The following is a 25,482-nucleotide window of genomic DNA, read 5'->3' as shown; positions in this document are numbered from 1 at the left end:
AGAAACACCATAATACTGAGAGAACAACAAATAGTTCAGTTTAAGATGAAACCTTTTTCTGGGGCATGGATGAGGGGAAGGCAGCTGATCTCCCATCTTGAACTTATTAAATAAAAAGTTTGACAACAAGCAGATGTCCCAATTATACTCACACTGTTTGAAGCAGAGAGAAAGGGAGAAGATTATTAAATAGGCTACAGATTCTTTTAAAATAAAATTTTCGTCATTAAATTGATATTTGAAATCCACCTCATTAACTAAGGAGGTATAGGGATGAAATCCCAGGAGACCAAAGACAAACTGAGAAGCCGAGAAAGATCTATTTTCTTCCTGATTTCTCAGGCGAGTGGAAGATGACACATACAGTTGTTTAAAAAGCCAGGCACTGCATTTTGCAAGAAAAATGAAAGGAAACAAGCTCCCAGAGCACGTGAACACACTCACCAAGATATGCATAGGCAAACATTTTCAAGATGACTTCAGATATCTAATATGAACATAAAACAGAGATCTAATTTCATGCACATGTAGAACTCACCAGGAATAAAACAAGGTCTCACATGACTGTTGTCTTATTTTGTCCACTTCTGCTTTCATTGCCTTCACATTTGCCAGCATCGCAGTTAACTGTGTAGCTAGCTGCAGCCATAACTGATCCTTATTTCGCATCCTGCATCCAGGAGGCAGTTGCTCTGTTGTTACTGGAGACAAGTATTTTAGCTCTGAGGGAATTAGGTCAGGTATTCCCATAAAAGTATTTCCCATTTCAGGTCCTGAACTCTGAAAAATGTTTGTTTTGACTTCTGTCTTTTCACTGTCACTGCACTTTATTAACTCTTCTTTTGGGCAGCATTGTATAAACCAAGACAGCTCCTCAAGAACCATCACGCACTGCATGGAAAGTTGCTGCAGTTTGTCAGTCCACCGTTGAATACTGTCTTGAGGAGGTAATGCTACATTATATTCTCTGTCAGCAGTCAACCTAGAATCTATCTCTTGTATACAGCTCAGGAGGTTCCTAGTTAAGAAGAAAGAAGGAAAAGTAACAATCACTGAATTTTATGCTATACTTCCCTTTTAGAAGCTCAGCGTTCAGACTAAATTCATAAAAGATCTAGATAATATGGACTGAGTGGAAGTCAAACTTTTTATGGAACAACTAAAATGATAGTCTTTTGCATATATGTTTGAGTTGTCCTGAAGACAGGGCTCTGTGAGATTTCTCTGAATCTACACTGTCATTTCAAACAATCCTTAAACTCCAGCCTCATACTCAAATATCATTCACTTTCCTCCATTATAAAAGCAAATTAGATTCTAACACACCTTCATTCTCTAAAGTGCTGTGTAACAGCCAGCTCCTAACAAATGTTTAATCTGATTTGCAATGAGAGTCACAGCAATGCAGGTAAGTGTCTTGGAAGTCTTACTATTCCTGCAACTGTACAGTTGAGGAGTTTGTATTTTGGGATTTTGTTTGTTTTGTTGGGTTTTTTTTGTGTGTGTTTTTCTAAGTTTCCTAGGACTAATATAAATTTTGCACCAGTAATCTCCATTCTAGATTTCCTTCCATGTACAAAGGAAATAGCTCCTGACCTAACTCCAAAAAGTTTTATGGATTATATTAGTGATGAGCACAAATATGCAGAAGAACAGTGGAGCTTGCAGTGAAACCGATGAGTCAAGCAACGGAGTAAAAATGACATCAAGTAAGAAAGATTTTCTATACGCTTTTACAGTTTTGACACAAGATTTAATATCTCCCATCTTTCTAGAATTTTTCTTTGTAAGCTGTTGAGGTTTATTCATTTTGGCACAAAGTGCCATCCAGATAATTTCTTTGCTCCAGATCAAATCAACAACTTGAACATAGCCAAAATTAACTTAGGCCAATACTAAATGAGAGAGGTTTAAACGATCTATATATTTAACAGTTTAACTGTGTAATTAACTATAGTAATTATTTCATGGTCTTGCCTAACTTGTTTTCCCAAATTATTTTTATTCCAAAATACTAGTTGCAATGACAGGATAAACAATATCTAACCCCCTTTTTTTTTTTTTGCGCTTTCTCCACCCTCTTTTCTATCTTCTAGGTGTAATTGAGGAGAGAAGTGGGAAAGTAGGGGGAAGACTTTTATTTTCTTCTATCTTATTTTCCATCTTTCTTGAACTGAATTGCTTGCTGTCAAACTCCTTGCCAAGATCTAAACGTTGGAAAATGCAAAATACCTCAGTAAGATCCACTGTTCTGTCAGCGCAGTAAGAGATCGTCTCTGTCTGACAAGCACCTGCATGAGGTGTGCAGTGAACCCTTTGCATCGTTCAATGCTACCTAGTCCAATATCCTAAAGATACAGAAAAAAGTGGGAGAGACCAGTTAGATGAATAAACAGTCAACAACATTCTCTGTGCCTCTATTTCATTTCACTGAGCAAGCTGAAAGGTTATGGTTTAACTGAATAAGTCTTAAAATGCAGACAAAAATTTTAGGTATTACAGCTTCCCCATCTTAATTTTTCTGCATCTTCCATATATCCAGCATACAAATTTGATTTTCAAGGAGCTTCTGCAACAACAGTCATAATAAATTGCATTCCACTGCAGCAATTCTTATCAGGAATTTAGTTCCAGTAGTAAAGCTACCTTACAGAAATGATGATTAAAATGTAAAGAGATACCAGCCTAAATTTTTACATTCATGACCCATTGCTAAAACCACTTCCACAATTCATTTTACCAGATTTACTGACAATTACTTTCACTCCTTTCATTAGAAGGGATCTCTTTTTAAAGCTTAGAATAAATGTTCACAACAGAGAAAAACTGATCACAGCTACATTCCATGCTGAGAGCAAGAGCATCTGGAAGAGATCCCATTTTCCTAGAATACCGGAAAAGTGGTGCAGATCTGACAGCTCATTTGTTCCTTCCACTGATTTTAGGCCAATTTTTAAACAAGGAAATGTATCGACACCTTTTGTGTTAAGACACAGGCTCCAGTTATGCCCAACTACAAATCTCAGCCGAGTTTTTTCATAAGCACCAACTAATCCTGGTTTTGTTTTCCTGAGAAGTTTTGATTTAGCATTTTGGGAGTTTCCTTCACACACAAGAATTAGCAATTTGGGATCTGTTGGGATGAATGATATTGTGCATTGAACACATCATTAACTTAGTTCACTAAACTGACATTGTTTATTCATAAAACAACAGGTTTTAGTATGCTGCATTTGATGTTTGGTCCCAAAATACCGTATTTTGTATCATATTTCAGAACACAGCATTATCTCACATCACCTTTTTACTACCAGAAAATTTCAGTGCAAGCTGGTAAAATAAAGTTAACAGAAGTAGGATCTCTATTTTTACTTCAGTGTTTTTACCTTAGCAGGTGCTAACAATGCAGTCTGAAGTCTAGAGTGGCGTGCAAGTGACCGATAGAAGTACTTCTGGCATCCATCCCAGGCAGAAGAAACCTCTGTCAGCAACCTGACAAAGCACAAAAAGAGTCTGATATTAGAAAGGTATATAATTTCAGTACCTCAGCACACTGGAACCACCACATCAGCTCTTCAACCTCAGAAATATGCTTACAATATTATTTTGCAAATGCATTGATCTTTTAATTCTTCATTTCCTCCACCAGTATTCTAGTCTTAAGAAAATATTTTTTAAAATTAAAGAAATTTAAGAAAATATTTAAGAAAATATTTAGTTTTTAAAATAAAGGATACCCTAAGCAATAGCACCAGAATCTCTATCTTTGAATATCATTTAACATTTACACAGTGATTTTTTTTTTGTCTTTCCCCCCATGCAGTTAAATCCAGCTTGATGCAGAAGCCTTTATTTTGGCCTTGATGAAAGATCTTGTAAACTAAACCCTTACATCCAAGGAGGACAATAACCAGCACGTCTCAATGACAAAAATCACTTGCGGCCAGAAAAACAATAGAGTAACAGCTGAAGAAACGTCTGTCCTCTAGGTAAGTTTTTGCAGAAATGCCCGCTTTCAAGCCTATATATTTTCTCCTGAAATACCCTATTATTCAATGAAGACAAAATAATTAAGTAACCCCCTTAAATTACAACTCATCTCTAACAAAAGCATGAGCAGTCTACATTCTAATATGATTATCTAATTATGCTAGCAAAGCAACCCAGGCAAAGCTGGATGGTGAAGGTCTAATTGAAATCTAATTCACAGAAACAATGAAACTGAGGGCAGAATTGTCAAAAGTGCAAACAAAAAAGAAAATAAAACAAACCTTCTCTCAGTTATACATGCCAGGACAGTATGCACAGTATTTTCAAACTGAGAAGTAATGGGAGGAAGGGAAGGAAATACGTAAAATCCTAAATAAATTACAGCCCAGAAATTTCAGTCTAAATCCACCTGCAATAAATTCTACATATTATAGCTGCAATTCATACAATCTAAGGCTTAGAAATACTGCATACATACGTGGCATCCAGTTCATGTGTACAATTTACTACACCTAATGCACTACACAAGCCCAGTGGACGCAGGTAGAGTATCTCATGATAGTCTTTTGAACGGGACCAAGACAGACCTTTCCGGTACGACAAACCTGGAATGACATTTGAACACACATGCTTATATGCCCTCATTCTTTTATATGAAAGATGTCACTCATACAGCTGGTTTTAAGATACAAAATCTTCTGATGTCAGGTTTTTTTCCTGATGCTATCGGATTTTGACAAGTCTTTGAACATGCTGCACGTTTTGTAATGTAAGAACACATTGTATTTTAGCTATCTTCAGCTGAACACAGCTGAAATAAGACAAACATTGACCTGTGTGTATAAAGGGGGTTGGTGGTGGTGGCCAAGAGAAAAACCAAAAAGCCTTAAATTTGTAAGGCAGGCTACAGCCTGAGAAATTACAGTTACAAACCTTTAAAACTCAGTCTTAAGGCTGTAATTTTAGCTATTTTAAAAACTGGACTAAACATGCTCATTGCTCTCAAGCCAATTAAAACACTCCTTTCAAAGTATCTTGAAGGTAAGCAGAGCCTGTAAGAAATACTCATTAGCTATTTATGTTATGCTGCCATTTTTCCAAACAAAATGGAGAACAGGTCTTAGGAGCAACACTTTTCACTGCTCCTGATCTTTTAAGAAAGCTGAGTTAGGGATCATCACCTCATCTTTAAGACACAAAAAGGCTGAATGAGGAAGTAAAGGCATCACCCAAAATCAGACAGACCCCAGTAAAGGATTAAAATCCTATGTGTTAATTAAATTGTCACAGTATGTCACTCCTCCAGCACAAACTTCACAGGGCAGCAAGGGCAGATACTCCTTTAGCACTAGCAGGTGAAAAAAATGCCGAACACAGGAAAGGTGTATGTGCTGAAAACCTCCCACTTAGGTGAACCTGTGTTTGCAGGTATCTAAATACAAAAGGACCTTAATCTTCTGGGAACTATTTACTCGGTATACACACTAACTCATTTAAGTAGCATAAACGACAAACACTCCAAGCTACAGCTGAAGCCTTCTCCCACCTCCCAGGAAGCATTTAGAATGTTTTTGTTTTCATTTACTTTCCAAGTGTTGTGACACTGAGATAGTTTGTCATGCCTTCTTGGAACCCTTAACTTCATGTTTCCAAGCTTCTTTCTGCAACCACAAGGAACTTTTTTTTTCAGAGGTTCTTTGGATGACTGCAGGCCAGAAGCTATGGCTTTCAAGAGAAGCACCAAAACACTAAACTCTCTTCAAACAAGAACAAAAAACTTGGCAAAGTTCTGCCTATGACTTAGCAGAATGCTGTCAGACAGTTGTGTATTTATCAAGACTGCTTACTTCTGCTGGTTTCTAAACTGCTAAGGGACTAAGAACAGTTGATGAATAATTTAACATAACACCAAAGGAAAAAGGCAAAAGTTAATAGTTTGGGGAGATCCTTTGCCTTAAGACTAGCAAGGGAAGCAGAGGAGACAGGCTGCTGAACAGGGTTGCCTCCAACGATTCCCATCAAAGTCTCCATGGCTCCACAACACCTCTGCCAATCTGATCTCTGACAGTCTGTCAACTGAGAGATGGGCTCTCATTCTAATGAGCTAACTTAACCTCAGTTCTGGATCAGAGAATGGATAGAAGATAATGAGCCTTTTTAGAAAGGAACTCTCCTTTCTAAAAGCTGGACAGTGACTTCTGACTGGAGAAAAAGTAGATTTCTGCTTCAGAAAATCTACTGTTGCACATTTAATGGAATGCAAGAAGTACAGAAGGTATTTGAAATGGCTAACACCAGGCCTCACGGCCAACAGACAAGGAGAAAGAAAGACTTCAATGTTTCTACGTATTAGTGGCTCAATAACTTCAAGAACACAGTATTACGGTGGGTTTAGATGTATTGGCAAAAATAGTAAAATGCTTAAGAACTTTGTACTTTTAAAACAAGCACATTTTTAGTCAAAGCTCACCTGTTTTTGCAAGGCTTTTAAAGAGATCTGACAAAGCCCGTTGCTTTTGCATCTGAATATGCTTTGCCTCTGATTTCTGCTTCTCCTTATCTGCTGTCTGATCAAATGTTAAATTTTGCAGTTCAGCTACAGAAACAATGATACCACCTGTACAGAAGACAGCAGGGAAAGGTAAGAGATGTGAAAACTTAATGTACACAAAGCAGCCACGGGAAGATAGTTTGGGAAAGGAACTATGTATCTGTACTTTTTTCTGATTTGTTCCATTTATGTTACAGAGGTCAATTATGGTACAGAAGTCACAAGAATACTTAACCTGTGAACTGGTCAAGATTTTCCACTAGACTTAGGAATGAATTATTTTCTGTAACTGTTGTACACATTTTCTTCATTTTTTTAGTAAGCTTAGGTAGACGATACTGAAGAGATTCTGTATGAGATGTAATGACATCCTGACATTCTTCTGGTAGTGCCCTCTAAGAAAAAAATTAAATAAAAAGTCCAATTATCCACACATACTCAAAGCTGTCCTATTTGACCATTAAGAGTAAGTCACTGCATAAACAAAGGCTAAGTTCTGCATTCATCTGAAACCCCAAAACACGCCCACATGATCCTTTGAACAGTTCAGCACCAACACTTCAGGAAAATCACAACATATGCATGTCAGGCATACATTAGTTTTGAAAACAGCCGAACAAATGGAAGATGCTATGATCCTACTCTCTTAGGTGTTTGTCATTACCTCTTTCATAGAGGTTATCACTGCGTGAGGTCAGCTTCCTCAGCCTTCCAAGCTCAAAGGCACATTAACCTAAATCACTAATGCCCTCGGGGCGTTAGGTAAGAACACCATCACTTACTTTCCACTAGACACCAATTTAATTGCACTGCTAAAGAACAACAAATCAGTACGCAAACAGAAATTATTAAATAACAGAAGTAATCCCCCAGTGTGTCTAAAGCTAATCCTTATGGTTTGTTCAATCTAAGTTTGCATGCATCTTGCTGAAGGAATGAAGACAACATGAAACTGCAACACGTGAAACCAACAACCCTGTTGATTAGTAGTAACAGACTTGCAAACAAACCTGATTATTAATAACAGGATTGCAAACAAACAAACCACCAACCAACAAACCAATTGTTTTTGGGTTTCCACAAACACGCACATTAGATTTGCATCAGATTTCTGCCTCCCCCCTCTACCCTCCTGTCTGTCACAGGACAAGAGCAACATCAGCCATGGTCCCAGTCTGAAGAAACTGAACAAAGCCTTGGAAGCTGAGAGTAACTGAGCATTTCCCACTCACCCCCAAATTCTGATGAGTTATGGTTGTCTCCTTGCATCTTATTAATAAAAACTAAGGGAGATGAATAGGAATCTATTTCAGGAAGAAAATTAGTTGACTTCCTCTCCGAGCTGACAACTTCATTAAAGATACACTAAACTGTAGCACTGTGGAGAATGATCTACCATGTATCAGCTAGTCCAAGGCAAATGTTTGTAGTACACAAGCTGTCAGCCAACAGCAAATGTATGACAATGTAATGCATTCCCCTATCAGTAGTCAAGCTCAAAGTAATTTTATATTTAATCAGAGCTTATATACGCACAGATCCTACAGCTACATGATGATTTGTCTGGGTCCTTGTTTAGGTAAAAAAAAAAAAAGGTAATAATAATCTCAACTCCCAGTCCATATTACTGCACTAGTAGGAAAGTAACAAATTGCTGCAGAAAATATGCAGGCAACTTGGAGATGAAATGTGTAACTGCTATCATCTCTATATTAGAGCATAGATACCGTGCCAAATCAATACAGAACATGCTTGTCTTTCCATGCTGCATTCCCACCCATCTGCAGTGTTTCGTAACACTGAACTCAAGTAAGACCAAAAAGTCGATGATATAATCAACAGATTTGACACTTACATAAGATTTTTCTGCACAAATCAGTGAAAAGCAACATATAGATAAGAACAGAGAAAATATCCTTCTCATATTTATAATAAAGAATACAGTCACCTTGGCAACATCTGTTCTAGCAGACAGAATTTTTCTTAATGCGTTGTTTAGCCTTTGAACTTTGGTCTCTTCGTTCTCAGACTCTTCCTGCTTTTGTAAGCAGTCCAGCTGCTCTTCCTTGCCCATTTCCACCAAGGCAGGCTGACATGGCTCATCCAGAACAACTTCAAACTTCTTCATGAATTTAAAGAGGGTCCTAATTACCAAAAGAAAGCAAAAATGTTACTGGGCTTTATAATCCTAGAAACCTCTCAGCTGCTGGAAGTAAATGTTTCCCCTGTGTAATGACAAGAAGAAACATTCCTGCATTCAAATTTAACATCACAGAGAAATCATCTAGAAGAAAGGTTCCAAATATGGAGCTTAATTCCAAGCTCTGAGTTACCTGCGTATTTTTTCAACTGATTGTTTTATAGCCCAGAAGCTGACGTCATTCCACTTTGAAATTTTCACAAATTCCTATTAGGAAAATAAATAATCAATGGAATTACTTATATAAATGCAATGAAGTATTTGCATATAAAAGATGATCTTTAAAGCTGATCAACTACGATGATCTGTCCGTCTTAAAATGCAAGGCATTTTAGTAAGTGAGCAAATTATTGCATAGGAATCTTCTTCTACTAATACATGTGTTTATGCTCAAACAGCTGCATAGCCAAATGTTGTGAAATCCAAAGGGGCTTCACTACTGGGTAGAAACCTTCATGGCTAAATGGGACTGACCAAACTTTCAAAACTTCAACCAACCTCCCACCTCAAAAATAAATTCTTGCCAATGAAAATGTGAAGTATAGTAGGATTTCAGTAGCCAACAGAGCTATTACATACAAATTTAGATAATATCTGCTCCACTGTTCCTTTGATTAGATCAGTATATTGTATGAGTGAAGTCTCCTTTTACCTTTAGTTCCTTTTCTATAGGTTGACGAAGTTCAGTGATTCTGGCCTCAACACACTCTGAAAACTGCTTATAATAATTGTATAGATTCCACAGGATGCTGCACAGAATGTCTAGAAGGGACAGAAAATAACAAGCTTCTTTTTAAAACAGGGTATTTTTCAGTATCAAGAGGAGAAATGCATCCCTTTTTTTGTAATCGTGAAGCTTAGCAACACCAAAAGATGGAGTCAACTGGCCAACAGTATTCTTCATGAAAATGGGAAAAACAGTAGCATAGGCTTATGTTGTATTTATGAGCTTAGTGATCTGTTTGGAAAAAGTCTTCAATACCTGATGGTCAGGTTGCTGTAAAGAAGACTCAACACATGTAATGCTAACAACTTACCCTTTTCTGCTACTTGAGGCATCAGCAAGACATGGCAGTGGAAAACCAGTAGTGCTTGAAGTCGTGCATTAAACTCTCCCAGCGTGGATCCTTCAATGAAAGCTTGTAGCGTGCTGACCAGCGTTTTCAGATCCATTTGCTCGGTTTCTGAACATTGCACCAGAAATTTAGAAGGAAAGAGGGAGAAAACGAAAAAAACCCCAACACCTCTACATGAAAATTGTTGTTTGCTCTTCGTAAACTTCCAACTAAATAGCTCTCTATTAGGAAAGGTTCAAAATAAATTAGGAAAAAGGCTTGGGGGGAAAGAATTCTAGTTTAATAATAAGTAAAACCAACAAACAACACACTGGAAGAAATGAGGGGATAACAGAGGCAGCAGTGAGACAGTGACTGAGGAGGCCAGCTACATGTCCAATTTCAGAGTACACCAGGTATTTAAAGAATACTTGCTATTCTCTATGAATGAATGGCTTTTTCAGTCATACTATAAATTAGTCATCAGCAGTTCCTTAACTCCTCAAAATCATGATGACAGAAACAGATCTCAGAAAAGTCTGGTAGCAAATACCGTCTCTTTAGAGTGTTACCTATGGAAGAAGACATGCTGTCTGCTTGGGAGACGTAAAATAACCTAAGGATCTGAAGCTTGTTAAGTAAGTGCACTAGTTAGTCGTAAGACTGGAAAAAACTCTGCCTCATGCCAGAGGATGCTACTTTCATCTTTACAATTTCATAAAATTTTGGTGATGTAAGGGACTGAGACCTATATTCTTTCCCCTGTTTTATGTAACATGAACACCTGCAGACAGATTTGTTAAGAACAGTACATACCAGAACAAACTTACTGTAAGAATTCTTTAGGCTTTATACAGAATGTTAAAAGCAGTTCAGCTGGGATATGAGGTGCATTTTCCAGCTGCAGATGAAGGCCTCCTACCCTCCAAATCTGTTCGAAATGTTTATATGTGCACGACATACAGTTACCATAGTTCTACTTTCTTTTAGATGCTTTACACGGACACCTTTTCTTTACATGAACTACACTGTTAGCCCTATGAGACACACAGATGGTTCCAGAAATCAACACCAAGTCAAGTTCACTCTATAGACAAGACCCTATACAGTCATGGAATTTACTGTAGGGCAAAGGGTTCAAGAATGACACCTGAAAGTGCATTGTCAGACTCTGGCATTTAGGACCTTAATTATACATCCTTACTAATTGCTGGAACTGCAGTACACATGCATATCAGGACAGCACTTACTTTCTGTGTTTGCCTCTGTCTGTTCTTGAACATACTTCTCAATCATCTGGTAGATTGAGAACCAGTGCTTTGTGGATTTCTCTACATGCTGCTTCATAATATTGTCCAAACTTACTGACCAGCAACTGGAAAAAAAAAAAGGAAGGGGAGAGAAGAAAAAAATAAAGCAAAAATACTATGGGTAGTTTGGGCTTCAAAACAACACAAACTTTATTCTCTGTTTCTAGTAAACAAAAGGAAAATTTTACAGGATGGAATAATCTACACATATGCTTAATATACACAATCAGCTCTTGAGGATCACTGCTTTGCCACTATTATTAAATATGAGAGAAGAAATGCAGGAACTACAGACAGTAAAACAACACCGGTCAGAGCCAGGTACAAAAGTTTCTTTTCACAAAGCTTGAGGTAGACTTGTGGAACTCCTGATCATGGCATACCATGGACATATAAATGTTACATGGTCTTAACAGAACACAGGACAACAATTTTTCAGGAAAATTTAATGGGGGTTGTTAAACAGACAAAACACTGCAGGTTCAGCAAACCCTACAACGAAAACAGAAGAACGGGGGAAAATATTAGGACGAAGTACTGTAATTATCTGTCTGGCTTTTACTTCTCCTGAGGCATATACACAGGGTCACCATGGGCTGAACGTGCTCTGTCTGAGCCAGTACAGCTGCTAGTTTGGGTTTTATTTTCCTGCGTTGTTACTAGGACAGCCACACACACATGCAGATGCATGTTCCATGATTAAGGCAATTCTGCATTGGAATGTGTCTCTGTACGGAGACGGAAGCTTAGAGTATCTAAGAAAAAGCAGGAGGGAAGCACAGTTCTTACTTCAACTCCAATCTACGCCACTGAATTATCAGTTGTGTGACCAAATCAAGATGTTTCCGCAAGGACAAAGCTCGACTAGCATTCTCCTCCCAGTCCTGGAAAAAAAAAAAGTTCCCCTTTATACAAAGCCGGAAATTAAGTCTTTACACGGCAAAACTCATGCGGTACTCTGGATTACGTTCCTACTCCTTAAACTTATGGCATCAAGTAAGTTTGCTTCCCCAAATCCTGGCAGGCAAGCAGACAGCTTTCAGTTATTTTTATCATGGTACCAATATAAATAAGGAAGCATAAAAGAGAAAAATAAAAGTTTCCCTTAGCTCTTTTGTTACCTGTGCCTTTGCAAGAAGAATTTCCAGGCCATTCAGGAACTTCAAGAGAGGACTAGAGAGTGGAAAACTCCGGATTCTGTCCATCACAACTAACAGCTGCAGAATAAAAAACACGCATTACAACCTACAGTAACTGATCTTCAACAGAAGCAGTCATAAAGTTAAGCTAATTTGTGTTAGCATAACCCTCCTCTGCAAGAGGTAAGAATACCTTTCTTTTTTTAATTTTAAACTGCTTCTTCGTTTTCGTATAAGCTCACTAGTAGTTCAGTGAGGGCCAGTGCACTTGAGGAAAGGAGCACAAATGACCTAATGCAATAAGGTACAATCGGTTCTGAGTTTCTGCGTTACTCTGAAAGATATAACCTGAGGGCTACACAGGCCCCATAAACAGGACCAAAGATACGCATTTTAAAGCGCTATGAAAGAAAGAGTTTTAGAAAAAAAAAGGAGCCCGAACAGGAAGACGTCAAGAATCTCTGAGGTATGGCAGGCTGACGATTGCGTAAAGCTGTAAGATCAGAGTGGGCAGTGAATGCCACTTAACATTTCATAACTAAAATAGAACACCTAATACCTCTTAAGAAGAAACAGGTAGGACTCCAAAACATCTGCATAAGTAATACAGAAAACATATAGGCAAGTGTATGCGTGCACACATCTATGCATATCTATACACATATTTACACAAAAATACAATTCTAAAATGCTCCAGTTTTGTCCAAACATTTGTTGAAGTGTCTTTACCTGCACAAGTACTGGATGCTCTGGCCATTCCTGCAGTAGCCCATTTACTTCTTTAGCAAAATTGTCAAGCACAGGTTGGCACTGTCGGACTTGCTGAATATTAGGATGCTGGTAGAAGTCATATGGGCCGTTTTGCTGCAGCACAAGATCTGAAGTTAATTCCTCAAAAAAGGTGTTGTGAAGAAGAGTGCTAACTAGAAGTTGGCTTCCCAAAAGACTATCATTCATTTCGGCACCTAAGAAGTGAAAAAGCAAGATATCACATGTGCTATTAACTCTTTTTTCAGCTGAACAGAAAAAGCTCTTTTGCCTCACCCCCGCCTCATATCCCAAGCCTTAGCATGTTATGTTTTACAAGGATATAAGAATATGACACATGTAAGCAATGAGATGAGAGTATGGAAGAAAACAGACATACTGAAATATTGCTAGCAATCTTACCAATTAAAGGATAGAATTGTGACACCAGACATGCACCAGTCTGATAGCAGGAAATAAATGTACTGAAATAATGTTTGGCTTGATGAGAAGGCGGACTCTGTTGATACCACAGGGATCGAGCAAAGTTTAAGCACAACTGTTGATGAACCATCATTACTGTTTGCATAGAGCTCTTGGACAAAACTGCTCTATCAACTTCCAGCTGGTCTTCCAATGGATCTTCAGTTTCCATTTTTTCTTCTAGGCTTGGCTGAGCTGTGATATCTTCAAAGTCCTGCAAATTACACGATAACTGAAGGTCAATTACAATCTCTCCCTTTAATGCCTCTTCTCCCCACCTCCCTTTTTGCACTTTTTAGCATTGCAACAATATGCTAATGATTTGGAGCTGACACTATATAGATGCCTATGTCACCAGCTCAGATGTCAGTCTGAAACAGAACACAGGTGAAGAGAACAATTAAGGGCATAACCACAGCAGACAGGAGTGCAGTACAGCGAGCCCTGAGCTGCTGCCAATTAAACCCCTTTCAGAAAAAGCAGTGGTAGTCGTATCTGCCGATCAACCACCTCAACGCTGTCTGGTCACTTGAAGATCTGAACTACTACATCTCAACAGCACACCAATGCACATAATTGTCTTGTGCCTTTCTGTACTGTACAACATTGCTCAGTGTAAACACGCTTCAAAAATCATTCAGTAATGCAGGCCAGTTAAATCTGAAAAAATCTCACGGCTTTATTTAATCAAGGAGACTAGCTTCTTCAGAGGTAATGAAACCTCAGCACCTTACTTGCTAAATGAATCAAGCTCCAGACTTTTACAACAAATAACTAATGATATTGTCATTCCATAACTTGAGATTGTTCAGCTGAACCACAGTACAGTTCAAATCCAGAAGTTAATTCCAAAAACTTTCTACAAACAGAAGGAAAAATAAACTAAAAGCACAGTACTTAACACCTTTCTGTCAAAATCTACCGCACATTTTTCTTTTGGCTGAAGGAAAAACTGCTTCATTCCTCATCTCATTTTATTTATAGCACGCCTTTTCAGGAGCTACTTCAGACATAATTTTTGTCAATTACAGTTGCTACCTTTTCGTGAAGGGGAAATCTCCTCCTAAATTCTTCTTCTTCCTCCTCTTCCTCACTCCGTCCTTTCCCATGACTTTTACTTCTGTATCTGTACAGACTGCGTTCCATTGCCTCCTGCTCTTGGGCACGGCGTTCCTGTTCGTCCCATTCATTTATAATGGCCTAAGGAAACACAAAGCAGCACGCTTTTACAGAAGTTAACATTTAAAATCACCTCATATTTCATCAAAGGGGCAGCATCTATCTTGTTTGGCTCTCTCCTCCTCTACAGCCTACAACAGTATACATCAAAGCCATCTAACTTGAAGGAAGATTTGTAAGTTGCCCTCTCAACCAACCAATGAAGAAAAAGCACAGAAAACAGTATGCAACAGTGTGCTTGGCCAAGTTCTAGTGTCCTTTCTTGACCATTTTATAAAGAAACCCTCTACAAAGTTTTGGAGTTTTTTTTGTGTGGTCTTTGGTTTCATTGTTTTTTTTAATAAATAAAATCTTTGGTACCCATCACAGGCTATGATTTCATGCCTTCATAAATCCAAACAAGTTAATCCAATATTTTAGATTATGTCAAAATTATCTTTTATCAGTTCCATGGAAATAAAAATTTAAGAACAATCATCAAGGTAGAATGATAGAATGGCTTGGGTTGGAAGGGATCTCCAAAGATCATCTTGTCCAAGCCCCCAGCCATGTGCAGGGACATCTTCCAGCCTGACCTTCAACACTTCCAGGGATGAGGCATGCACAGCTTCTCTGGGAAACCTGTTCCAGTATCTCACCACCATCATTGTAAAAAACTTCTTCTGTATGTTCAATCTACATCTAGCCTCTTTCAGTTTAAAACTGTTGCGCCTTGTCCTACCACTACAAGCCTTGACAAAAAGTCTCCTTCCATTCTTCTTATAACCCCCCTTTATATACTGAAAAGCTACAATAAGGTCTCCCCAGCGCCTTCTCTTCTCCAGGCTGAACAAGCCCAACTCTGTCAGCCTTTCTTCACATAAGGGCTGTTCCAGCCCTCTGATCATTTTTGCAGTCCTCCACTAGACTCTCTTTAACAGATACATGTCTGCCTTGCACTGGGACAAGATAGTGTAGTGCAAGAATCCTGGTCATTGGCATTCAGCTCCTACCTGACACAGATGTCTAAAAAGCTGCAGAGTTTTCTTGTCCATCTCTCCTCTGCATAGTACATGGCATCGAAGATGCAATAAAGCATTCACCAAAAGCTGTTCCAGAGTTGGGCAAGGCTGCTCTGCTCCCTCAGATTCTACTTCAGAGTGCTTCAGAGAAAACTTCCTAAGTCCATGAAGGACCTCAACTGAATTCACCGAGCATAAAATTTCTGCACGAGCAAAGTAAGTGGGGAAGGCATGTCCAACAGAAGGAAATGTCAACAAAGAAGTGAGAAGGTTGGTCAGATCAGCTGGATGCACAAAACTTTTGAGCACTGCATAAGCTTCAGAAGCCACTAATCGCATTCCATGTTGCAACTGTAAGATGGCAGCTTGCAGTGGAATGATGGCATCAGGGAATACAGCATACTCCTCTGCCAGGTGTTTTCTAAACTGATGGTGTGATTGTTGCCAAGATGCTTCTTCATTTAATAGGTTTTGTATTGCCTGGAGGGATTTAGGTCTTTCCCCACGGAGGAACTGCAGCAGGCGGGCTAAAAGATCTTGGACTGAAGAAACCTGTGCTATGCTGTTGATGTACTGGTGAGCCTCCCGGTATAAGCAATCATAGGGTGGAGCTGGAGGCCTGAACGCCTTTTTTCTGGAAAGACTGCTTATTTGCTCCTTCAATCTTTGCATTCTTTCATGTAACAGTCTGTCGAGAAATAACATCGGCCAGTTTAGACATATAAACATACATCATATAAACACATTTATATATATCTAACATAACAGTTAAGATACATAAAAAGATTAATTAAACTATTCTGCTATTTTGTGTGAAACAGCAAATAAGGAAAAAAACAAGAAACAACACCCATATAACATGTATAGGTAATTCTCTTTTTTCCCCATAATTCAACAAACTTCCTTTACTTTTTTTGCTTGTTACCTGACAGTTCTGTGAGCGTTAAGGAAAAATCATTATTACTGGAAGCAACTGGTAAAACTCAGCCATTCAGAATTTGCTTTCAATGACCATCATTCTCTTTAAGCAATAGCATAGAACTATCATATCCTTTACGTGTATAATAATGAAAATGAAAACTTCAGTTAATAGTGGAAAATCATGAATAACACCCAGGTTTTACCTCCATGTACAAAGAACACTTGGAAACCTGCACACAGAAGAAATTTCTGTTCACTTAAAATTTCATGCTTAAGTTCCTCAGATTAAAAAAATAAACCCAACAACAAAACAATGGCTACAAATTCTGAATGTCAGTGTACTTTATGTGGCAAGATATTTAATTCAGCCATAGCACCATAGGCAAAGGCTGTTGCTAAAATACGCATCTGGAGATTTCTACTCAGTACAAATTGTCCCAGAACTCTGCAAAATAGCACTGGCATCTATCAAGGCCTTGAAGAATTGCAGTGATAGATACACATTCCATCTCATTTTAGTTTGTTGGTAACATTGTCACATTTTAATGAAACTACCATAATTTAGATGTATGGCTTTATTTTCGCTTCTGGGCACAGCTTCAATTTTATCAAGATATGAAGACCACTTCTTTCATTGTTGTATTTACAGCAGTACAAAGTGTGTACAGACAATTCCTTAGTCACTACAAGTAAACAGAACAGCTTCTGCATCTCTTATTACCATCTCAATATACCTTCAAATCAGGAACCCTCATTTCTACAGAAGAACACAAGAATTGTTAAGCTGTGGATGCCTGAGCATCCACAGATGAAGTTTCAAATCTGAAAGAGAAGACTTCAGTGTCTGAGGTGTTACCTGAGATGGGGATGAATACAGCTGCTCACTGCTTCATCTTCAATACTTTTTCCTGTATGCAGCTGGGATGACAAATCATTTGTTTTCCATTCACACTCCAGCTGGTATAACTAAAAAGGAAAGAATAAACTGTTCTCTCAGGTTCTGGTAACCAACTTTGTTATATTGGGTTCGCGGGGGAAGGTTTTGGTAGTGGGGGGGCTACAGGAGTGGCTTCTGTGAGCAGCTGTCAGAAGCTTCCCCCATGTCCAATAGAGCCAATGCCACCAGCTCCAAGACAGACCCGCTGCTGGCCAAGGCTGAGCCCCTCAGCGACAGTGGTAGCACCTCTGTGTTAACACATTTAAGAAGGGGAAAAACTGCAGCCGAGGAGTGAAAATATGTGGGAGAGCCAACTCTGCAGACACCAGGATCAGTGCAGAAGGAGGGGGAGGAGGTGCTCCAGCCCATGGAGAAGACCATGGTGAGGCAGGCTGTGCCCCTGCAGCCCACGGAGGTCCACAGTGGAGCAGATCTCCACCTGCAGCCCGGGGAGGACCCCACACCAGAGCAGGGAGATGCCTGAAGGAGGCTGTGACCCCGTGGGGAACCCACGTTGGAGTAGGCTCCTGCCAGGACCTGTGGCCCCATGGAGAAAGGAGCCCACGCTGGAGCAGGTTTGCTGACAGGGCTTGTGACCCCCTGGGGGACCCACACTGGAGTAGCCTGTTCCTGGAGGACTGCACCCCGTGGGCGGGCCCCACACTGGGGCAGTTCATGGAGGGCTGTCCCCCATGGGTGGGACCCCACGCTGGAGCAGGGGCAAAGTGTGAGGAGTCCTCCCCCTGAGGAGGAAGGAGCGGCAGAGACAGCGTGTGATGAACTGACCGCAGTCCCTACTCCCCGCCCTCCTGTACCACTCAGGGGGAGGAGGTAGAGAAAAAATCAGGAGTGAAATTGAGCCCAGGAAGAAGGGAGGGGTGGGGCGAAGATGTTTTAAAATTTAGGTTTTATTTCTCATTATCCTACTCTGATTTGATTGGTAATACAGGAAATTAATTTTCCCCAAGCTGAGTCTGTTTCGCCCGTGAAAGTAACTGCTGAGCAACCTCCCTGCCCTTATCTCGACCCACGAGCCTTTCATTGTATTTTCTCTCCCCTGTAGAGCTGAGGAGGGGAGTGACAGAGCGGCTTTGGTGAGCACCTGGCATCCAGCCAGGGTCAACCCACTACAGTCCTTTTTGGTGCCCAGTGTGGGGCATGAGGAATTCAAGATAAGGACAGTAACTGGGAGAGGTAACGGGCAAAACATGGCCTGAATACAGCTAGAGAGTGAAGAGCGGAATAACTGCGGGGAATTTCTGTTGTAGTTGTGGCAAAGGGACAACGGGTGGTTTGTGTGTAAACTGCCCACTTTCAACTGGTTTTGTGATGATGTTATTTTGATTTTGGTGTGGGGAATATTTTTGTTGATTTGAGTGTGAAATTTGAAGATTGTGAAGATTGTGTGATTAATGTGTATTTGAATGAAAATTCTCAAATATGTGATTCAGAAGGCATTAAAACAAGTTATAACTGTATAGTTTAAAAGTCACAATTGAAGATTTGCCCACAAACACCCAAGCCAAACTTCTTTGCATTGATTTTACATATTACAGAGGTAAGAGTCAGCACCACTTCAGACTCACCTCTTCTTTCATATACTTGAGCTTGTATTCTCTTTTAACAGCCGGATCAAACCTGGTCTGTGGAAGCCACACCTGGATCTGCACCAAACCAATATTCACCCAGAGGCTTCCTCGCCAAGCTGTCTCTGGTAACTCCTCAAGCCCTTCCCCAAAGAACTGCTGCAAGCAAGTGAGCAGGAGAACCAGGAATTCTTTAGGAAGTAACTCCTGATCAGTGATGCTTGTAAGTATCTTGAGAAGGTACTCGTATGCAATAGGATCCCTGAGGTAGAGCTTCTCACAGCACTCCAGAAATTCCTCTTCAAGATCCACTGGAACCAGATCTACCAGGGCAGAGAGTTGTCTGCCTAGCATTATTCCTTGTAGTCTAGCATCTGTGTGTCTGGAGGCAAAGGAATGAAAAAAGTTTACACATGGATAAGCAAACATCCGTAACATTCCTGATTTAAACAATGTCTATGTGGAAAAGGGGTCTTAATACCTAAAATCTGCTATTGAAGAGACAGCCAGGTGGGTCCACAGTGCTGTGCTGATTTCATGAAGCTGCTGTGCCCTCTCCATCCATTCTCCCAGTGTCACGTGGGATGATGACAGAACAGGAAGCCCGCTCACATCCCACTGGCTTGTCTTGCTGCTGCTAGTTAGAATTTCAAAGAAGCACTTCGAGAAAACGGCTCGGGTCAAAATACCTGGGCCCTAAATTAAGAGATTAAGAGTTAGATTGTTCAGATGCAACTTGCACTGACTATGCTAGAACTTACAGTATTGCTTTAGAAAGATGTTGAATTATTTAATAAAAGATTGATCAGGTCAGAAGAGACAAACCTTCATAGAACATCTCATGTGGGATTTAGAAAAGTTCTTTTCCTCTGTTGCAGGTAGCGGCCTCCAAGTCAACCAGTAGTTCAAGTCCGTAGCGAAAGTACTGCTCCAAAAGGATGCTAATGCAGCATTAACTAGTTGAGATGACAGAACAGACATTTCTTCAGGGGATATCTAAGGAAAGAGAAAAACCTAGAGCTGAGAGTAATTTCCAGGGAGCAAAAGAGAGTCAAGCACACCTGCACACCCGAAAAAGAACAGTACGACACTGTTTTCCAGCAGGGATAGTACATGATATTCCTCAAGATCCTTTTCAAATTCAGAGAGCATGTACTTGCATCTCTTCTCAACAGAAAGAGTACACTTCCTGAGGTCTGCACGGCCTCCTTCTGTCTGTGGAATACGCAGTGTGTTCACAAAGCAAGTTTTCAGAATACAGCCTCTAGTCTACCACTGGGCAACCATTTTTTACGATACACGAGGTTGCATAAGCATGAAACAGCTACTCAGTATCCTGCTGTGAAGCATTTAATGTGAACTTGCTCGTTTACTGAGCTTTGTGGGAACACAACCACCACTGTATCATAGTTAAATATTAACGGACCAGAATTTCTCTGCCATATTAAATGCTTTACAGAAAGTGCATCAAATAACTGTCTCAGTCTATCTAATTTGCAACACAGACCTAAAAAAAAATTTAGAGGCACAGGAACAGAGACAAGTATTTTTCAGCATAAAATTACTTTGAAAACATAGATACAACCAGGCTGGCACCTGCTATTCAATTTCCTGTTTTCCATTAGGTCACAGATGAATGAGTGGAACAATAGCACCAAACAAGAACATATAGAATTATGTTATTTAAGACTTCATACTGTTTTATATATGTTTTAATGTTGTGTTTTAATTATGTTTTTTTCAGGCTCACAGTTAATAACCTTTCTCCCTAAAAGAAGGAACAATTATTGTCAGGCACAGGTAATAAAACCTCATGCCAAAAATCTTACAGAGATATATCTATTTTGAAGAGTCTGTTGAAAACTCATGCAAGACTAATTAAACTAAAACTTGTTCTTACTTCGTTAAGGTGTAACAAATGCCACAGTCCAGATAGCTGGTGAGAAGAAGCTGGTGTCAACTTCAGGGAAAAAGCTATAAGCTGAACTAGATCTGAACACGTGCTTAGTTCTTGACTGCAGTTGTCCCTGTAGCAGGTAAAACAAATACAACCTAAGCAGTGCTTAAGCAGGGCACATGAAATAAATCATTTAGCGAGTAAAACAAATTGAGAATGGCAGGCAAAGTCACAATAACAAAGACTCTCTGAAAGGTTAAAATGGCAGCATTTTAAATGTTGGAGAAGAACAAGCACTTAAATAATGCTTGAAACACTTGCATCGTCCAAAGTTGGCAAAATCTGAATACAACAAAAGGGAGAAGAAATGGCATCTTCTGTAGCTATAAGCTACTTGTTCAGCAAAACATACAAAACTTTTGGAGACAAACTGTCTTCCAGCTTTATAGTTCTTGTGAAAATCAGAATTTTGCTGAATTCAAGAGTGAATGCATGACTGCAGGAGTCTCACTGCACAAAAAAATCACTTTCACTGAAATCTGTAAACGAAGAGCTCTCTTCTAAGGAATGTTAAAACAGTCAAAAAAACCCTTTTTTTTTTCCTGTCCCTTAAAACAACACTAACACGTCTTAAATTGATAACATTAATTTAAATTAGGAGTACACGTGTGCACTTTACACAAAAGCAAGCAAGCATGCCAGTGTACTTTCTCTATCACCAGGTCTAATTCAGCCTTTCTACAGTAGCCCCTAGCAACATGGCGACAAACATCTTCATGTTAATTCCCAGCATGAAGACCTCTTCGATTTCATTAAAAGGCAAATTTCCAAAAGGAAAATGTTATGTACCATTTACTACATAAAAGGTGTTTTTTGTATTCCTCCACCTATAATCCATTCCACCATTAATAAAGCAACTTCTAGTGTTTAATGTGTTTATTACTCCAAGGGGCTTGGACATCAGCACTCCTATATTTCCATCAATAAAATAAGCTAGAAAAGAAAAAAAACACTTCCTCTTTGTAACACTGAACTACTCCCTTTGCTGATACTTTTTGTAGCTGCCCAAGTGCAATTCTGCACGCAGACAAGTAGTGCATATACATTTATATACATAAATATATATAAAAGCATATATACACAGCCATATATTAACATATATGTACACACACACAGATTTACACAGAAATGTCAAGTACTGAAGTTACAGCTTCTAGCTAGGGATTCTGAATCTCATGAAAGAAACAGAGGATTTCTCTCTCCAACCTTCTTCTTACCTTCTTGCCCAAGCCTTGGCCGTGTAATCTGCTGTCAGTTTGTACTGCCAGAGTGTGCCTATGTATTCCATCGCAGGCCACAGCTGAACCCGACTGCACAGCTGGTTTAACAAGCCAGGGTCAAACTGGTTGGAGATGGTATCTTCGGTAAACCTTTCTTCTAAATGACTATATATAACTCCTTCTGCTCTCAGTTGTGAATGTACAGCTTTCAAAAACACCTTTAGTTGATCTGTTTGAGAGAGTGCAAGAGGCACATAAATGCATGCACTATATTCCCTGCCAGCGAACATTTCATATCCTTTCCATTTCCATACAAACAGAATGGAGATAGCGGAAATCATCCTGTTAGGCTCTTGAAAAGTGCTACCTACCCAGGCTAACATCTTCTAAATGATTAGCTCTAATTATCAGGCCATCAGCTTGCAGCAATGCTTTCTTCATCTTCCATCCAGTGGCAGCAATTTTCAGACAGCACATTTTTTCCTGCCATCTACTTTCTCCAAAGACAAATCTTAGCTCCAAGATGTCAAGTGGTTTGCTGAGAACTTTTAACTGAAAAAAACATTCCATGCCCAGTTTATCCTGGAAATACAAAAAGGACAATTGAACAAGTGGCACTTTGTTTCAGCAGCACTAACAAAACAACAAACAAGACCTGTGACTGCACCAGAACTAAGATTACAAATTCACATGCACATGACTGAAGTACAAGTATATATAAACCAACCTGCAACAACAACTTAACAATAATTCTTTTGCAGCCCTACTCAGTACAGCAGGAAGACAGAAACTGAAAGTCGGACACAATTCCTCCTTTTCAAGCTTTTTTTTTTCCTTCATGAAGAAACTACATAGATTATGCAGACAAAACAATACCTCAACATGGCAACTTACCTAAACTCAGGGCAATAAATACACAAATTAATAAAAAACTCCAGAAGCTACTGTCACTTAAAAAGAAATTGGCATTTTACACCTGCAAATTAAATACATTTGGATGCCTAGAGAAACCTTCCAAAATTCTCAGTAAGCACTGAATGTTCTTTAATGTCCCACAAAGTAACTATGCACATTTTTGAACAGCTGAGTATCTTTGAAAGATAAGGCCATAAAACCCAGGTATAACTACTAATCACCAGCACGAGCAACCAACATGCCTACTTGTGCCCAGATTTTAAAAAGGTACTTATATTCTTTAGAAAATTTTACAGTAAGATTTTTTTAAATGAATGACACCAACTGCTGAAATAACTTTAAAAAAAGAAAAAAAACGTCAGATTTCAGAGGCTTTGGCTTGGTAAGTCATAAGGCAGCACCACCCTGTGCTGTATAAAAGGAAGTACAGGTTCTATTCTATATAAACATATGTTCACTAAATAAGCAAGTGGCACGTTGACATTCACAAGTCTCCAGAACAGAGCAAGTAGTAATATTTTTATGTTTGTCCACCACTCTATATTAAATAACTTTTATCTACATATACAAAGCATAATTAGTACTAGAAATGCTATCTGGTAACTGATATGTTTCACAAAATATATGTACATAAACATATGCTGAAATTGCTTTTTTAATCAATCCAGCAAGTCCAAAAGGAATATATTTTTGCTGGCCTGGAAAGCAAGTGCTACAAAACTTCATGATTATTGTAAAGCATATTTGGACATCACTGGAAGTACGTATCTTTTGCAAAGAGAGTACCATTACCTTAAAAGGAAGAGGTCTTCCTAGAGACTTCTGTAATATCTTCATACTGGCAGATGTACCAGCAGGATTGGCCAAGCAGCTCTGAATCTGCTGTGAAACAGATTGAATTTCCTTGGAAACCCTTGGAGATTAAAAGGAAAAAAAAAAAAAAAGCTCACACAGTTAACTCAGAATTTGAGAAAAAAAAAAGCAAAAAGATGCATGAGAAAGGAAAGTCCCTTCTCTTAACCTTCCACTAAAGGGACAACCTAACTTTAAAGTACAGAAAATTGGTAAAAATTCTCAATGATCGGGTAAGAAGCAGCCTAATACTAAAAACCCTGAATTTTAAAAATGAACAGCTACGTAATACATTGCACTTGCATCACTAATGGAACACAATTTGGACATTTACAGCTAACAGTGTTAATTAGCTATAATACTAACAAAGGGGTAATTTATACAACCATTGAACAGAAACACAAATCAAAGCCACTCACTTATGGTGGTCTGATCCAATAAGCATCTGAGGAATTCTGTCAATTAGATGCTTCATAACCCAGTGCCAGTGCAGAGACAGAAGCGACAACCCTGATGAATCCACTGTCAGAGTGTCAGAGACCTCCCAGAACCGATCACGCCACAGCAAGCAGTACAAAATCTAACAAGCAAAAAGGTTAGTTTTCCCACTGCTGAGCTCTGCATGTTACAGAACACTTTGTATTTCAAGCAAAAGAAAATGCAAAAAAATCATCACTTCCATTAATTTCAGAATCATGCAATGCTTTATACTTTGTGGCATGAAACTAAGACTCAACTATATGTTTTTTAAAAATACTGCAGGGCTCTGCAGGCAGGTGGAACTACACCAAGTCAAAACCCAGTAATCCCTGCACCAAGACTACAATGTCACTGTCAGATTTCAGCAATACGATCTTCATGGTCTGAAAAGGGAGAGGGAGAAATGAACCAGCATGGACACACATGTTAGAAGTCCAGGTTTGGATATCTTTATCTGAGATGGGTGTGGATACTCCCTTTATTGTTAGTGGAGAGCAGCAGGCACTTCCATGGCACAATGGATACCTAGGTCCCAGGTGTGTACATTTAGGTAAGATAATCCCCACCCTGAGTATCTGCACACTGAAAACCTACATTCCACACAGAAGAAAGGAGAAGACAGAGCACAAATACAGCCACCAAAATAAACATGGTGTTTGCCTGGTTTCAGGCATATTCTGAACACCAACGGAAATACTGCGATTTATTTCATGGTGCCTGGAACTAAAAATAGTGTTCTGCATGCCATCTAATTTCATATAACTTCCATAAGTGTACTATGAAAAGTCTACTCACATCATGCATGTCATCATCACTTAAGGCCACCTGAGTAGACTTCACCCAGTGTAATGCAAATGCATCCCAAAGTTCAAAGAAAGCAGCAAGGTTGACTACGACTGCATGAGGAAGGCAGTTGTAACTTCCTGGATCTGAGGTTTGGGGAAGAGGGAAAGAAAGTG

At 39.2% G+C, this 25,482-nt stretch overlaps 1 protein-coding gene across 2 annotated transcripts in view; it reads right to left on the bottom strand.

Moving 5' to 3' along the window:
- The window catches only part of MDN1 (midasin AAA ATPase 1), a 108,676-nt gene that overhangs the window by 21,519 nt on the left and 61,675 nt on the right, over positions 1-25,482 (bottom strand). For both annotated transcript variants that reach the window (XM_075414365.1, XM_075414364.1), the window contains exons 53-79: positions 25,319-25,452; positions 24,463-24,623; positions 23,984-24,104; positions 22,648-22,858; positions 22,274-22,505; positions 21,000-21,126; positions 19,925-20,095; positions 19,581-19,795; positions 19,100-19,481; positions 17,433-17,542; positions 15,647-16,343; positions 14,514-14,675; positions 13,416-13,689; positions 12,975-13,210; positions 12,228-12,323; positions 11,896-11,990; positions 11,047-11,171; positions 9,779-9,925; positions 9,394-9,503; positions 8,875-8,948; positions 8,490-8,685; positions 6,777-6,936; positions 6,461-6,607; positions 4,469-4,595; positions 3,387-3,492; positions 2,233-2,348; positions 539-1,018 (exon numbers count right to left, since the gene is read on the bottom strand). In XM_075414365.1, the coding sequence (XP_075270480.1) occupies positions 539-1,018; positions 2,233-2,348; positions 3,387-3,492; positions 4,469-4,595; positions 6,461-6,607; positions 6,777-6,936; positions 8,490-8,685; positions 8,875-8,948; positions 9,394-9,503; positions 9,779-9,925; positions 11,047-11,171; positions 11,896-11,990; positions 12,228-12,323; positions 12,975-13,210; positions 13,416-13,689; positions 14,514-14,675; positions 15,647-16,343; positions 17,433-17,542; positions 19,100-19,481; positions 19,581-19,795; positions 19,925-20,095; positions 21,000-21,126; positions 22,274-22,505; positions 22,648-22,858; positions 23,984-24,104; positions 24,463-24,623; positions 25,319-25,452 (5,212 nt within the window). The remainder of the gene's footprint in view (positions 1-538; positions 1,019-2,232; positions 2,349-3,386; positions 3,493-4,468; positions 4,596-6,460; positions 6,608-6,776; positions 6,937-8,489; positions 8,686-8,874; positions 8,949-9,393; positions 9,504-9,778; positions 9,926-11,046; positions 11,172-11,895; positions 11,991-12,227; positions 12,324-12,974; positions 13,211-13,415; positions 13,690-14,513; positions 14,676-15,646; positions 16,344-17,432; positions 17,543-19,099; positions 19,482-19,580; positions 19,796-19,924; positions 20,096-20,999; positions 21,127-22,273; positions 22,506-22,647; positions 22,859-23,983; positions 24,105-24,462; positions 24,624-25,318; positions 25,453-25,482) is intronic.

The sequence above is a fragment of the Opisthocomus hoazin genome, chromosome 2 (assembly GCF_030867145.1).
Source record: "Opisthocomus hoazin isolate bOpiHoa1 chromosome 2, bOpiHoa1.hap1, whole genome shotgun sequence".
NCBI lineage: Eukaryota > Metazoa > Chordata > Aves > Opisthocomiformes > Opisthocomidae > Opisthocomus > Opisthocomus hoazin.
The sequence above is the reverse complement of the archived record's forward strand: the minus strand, read 5'-3'. Positions and strand labels throughout refer to the sequence as shown.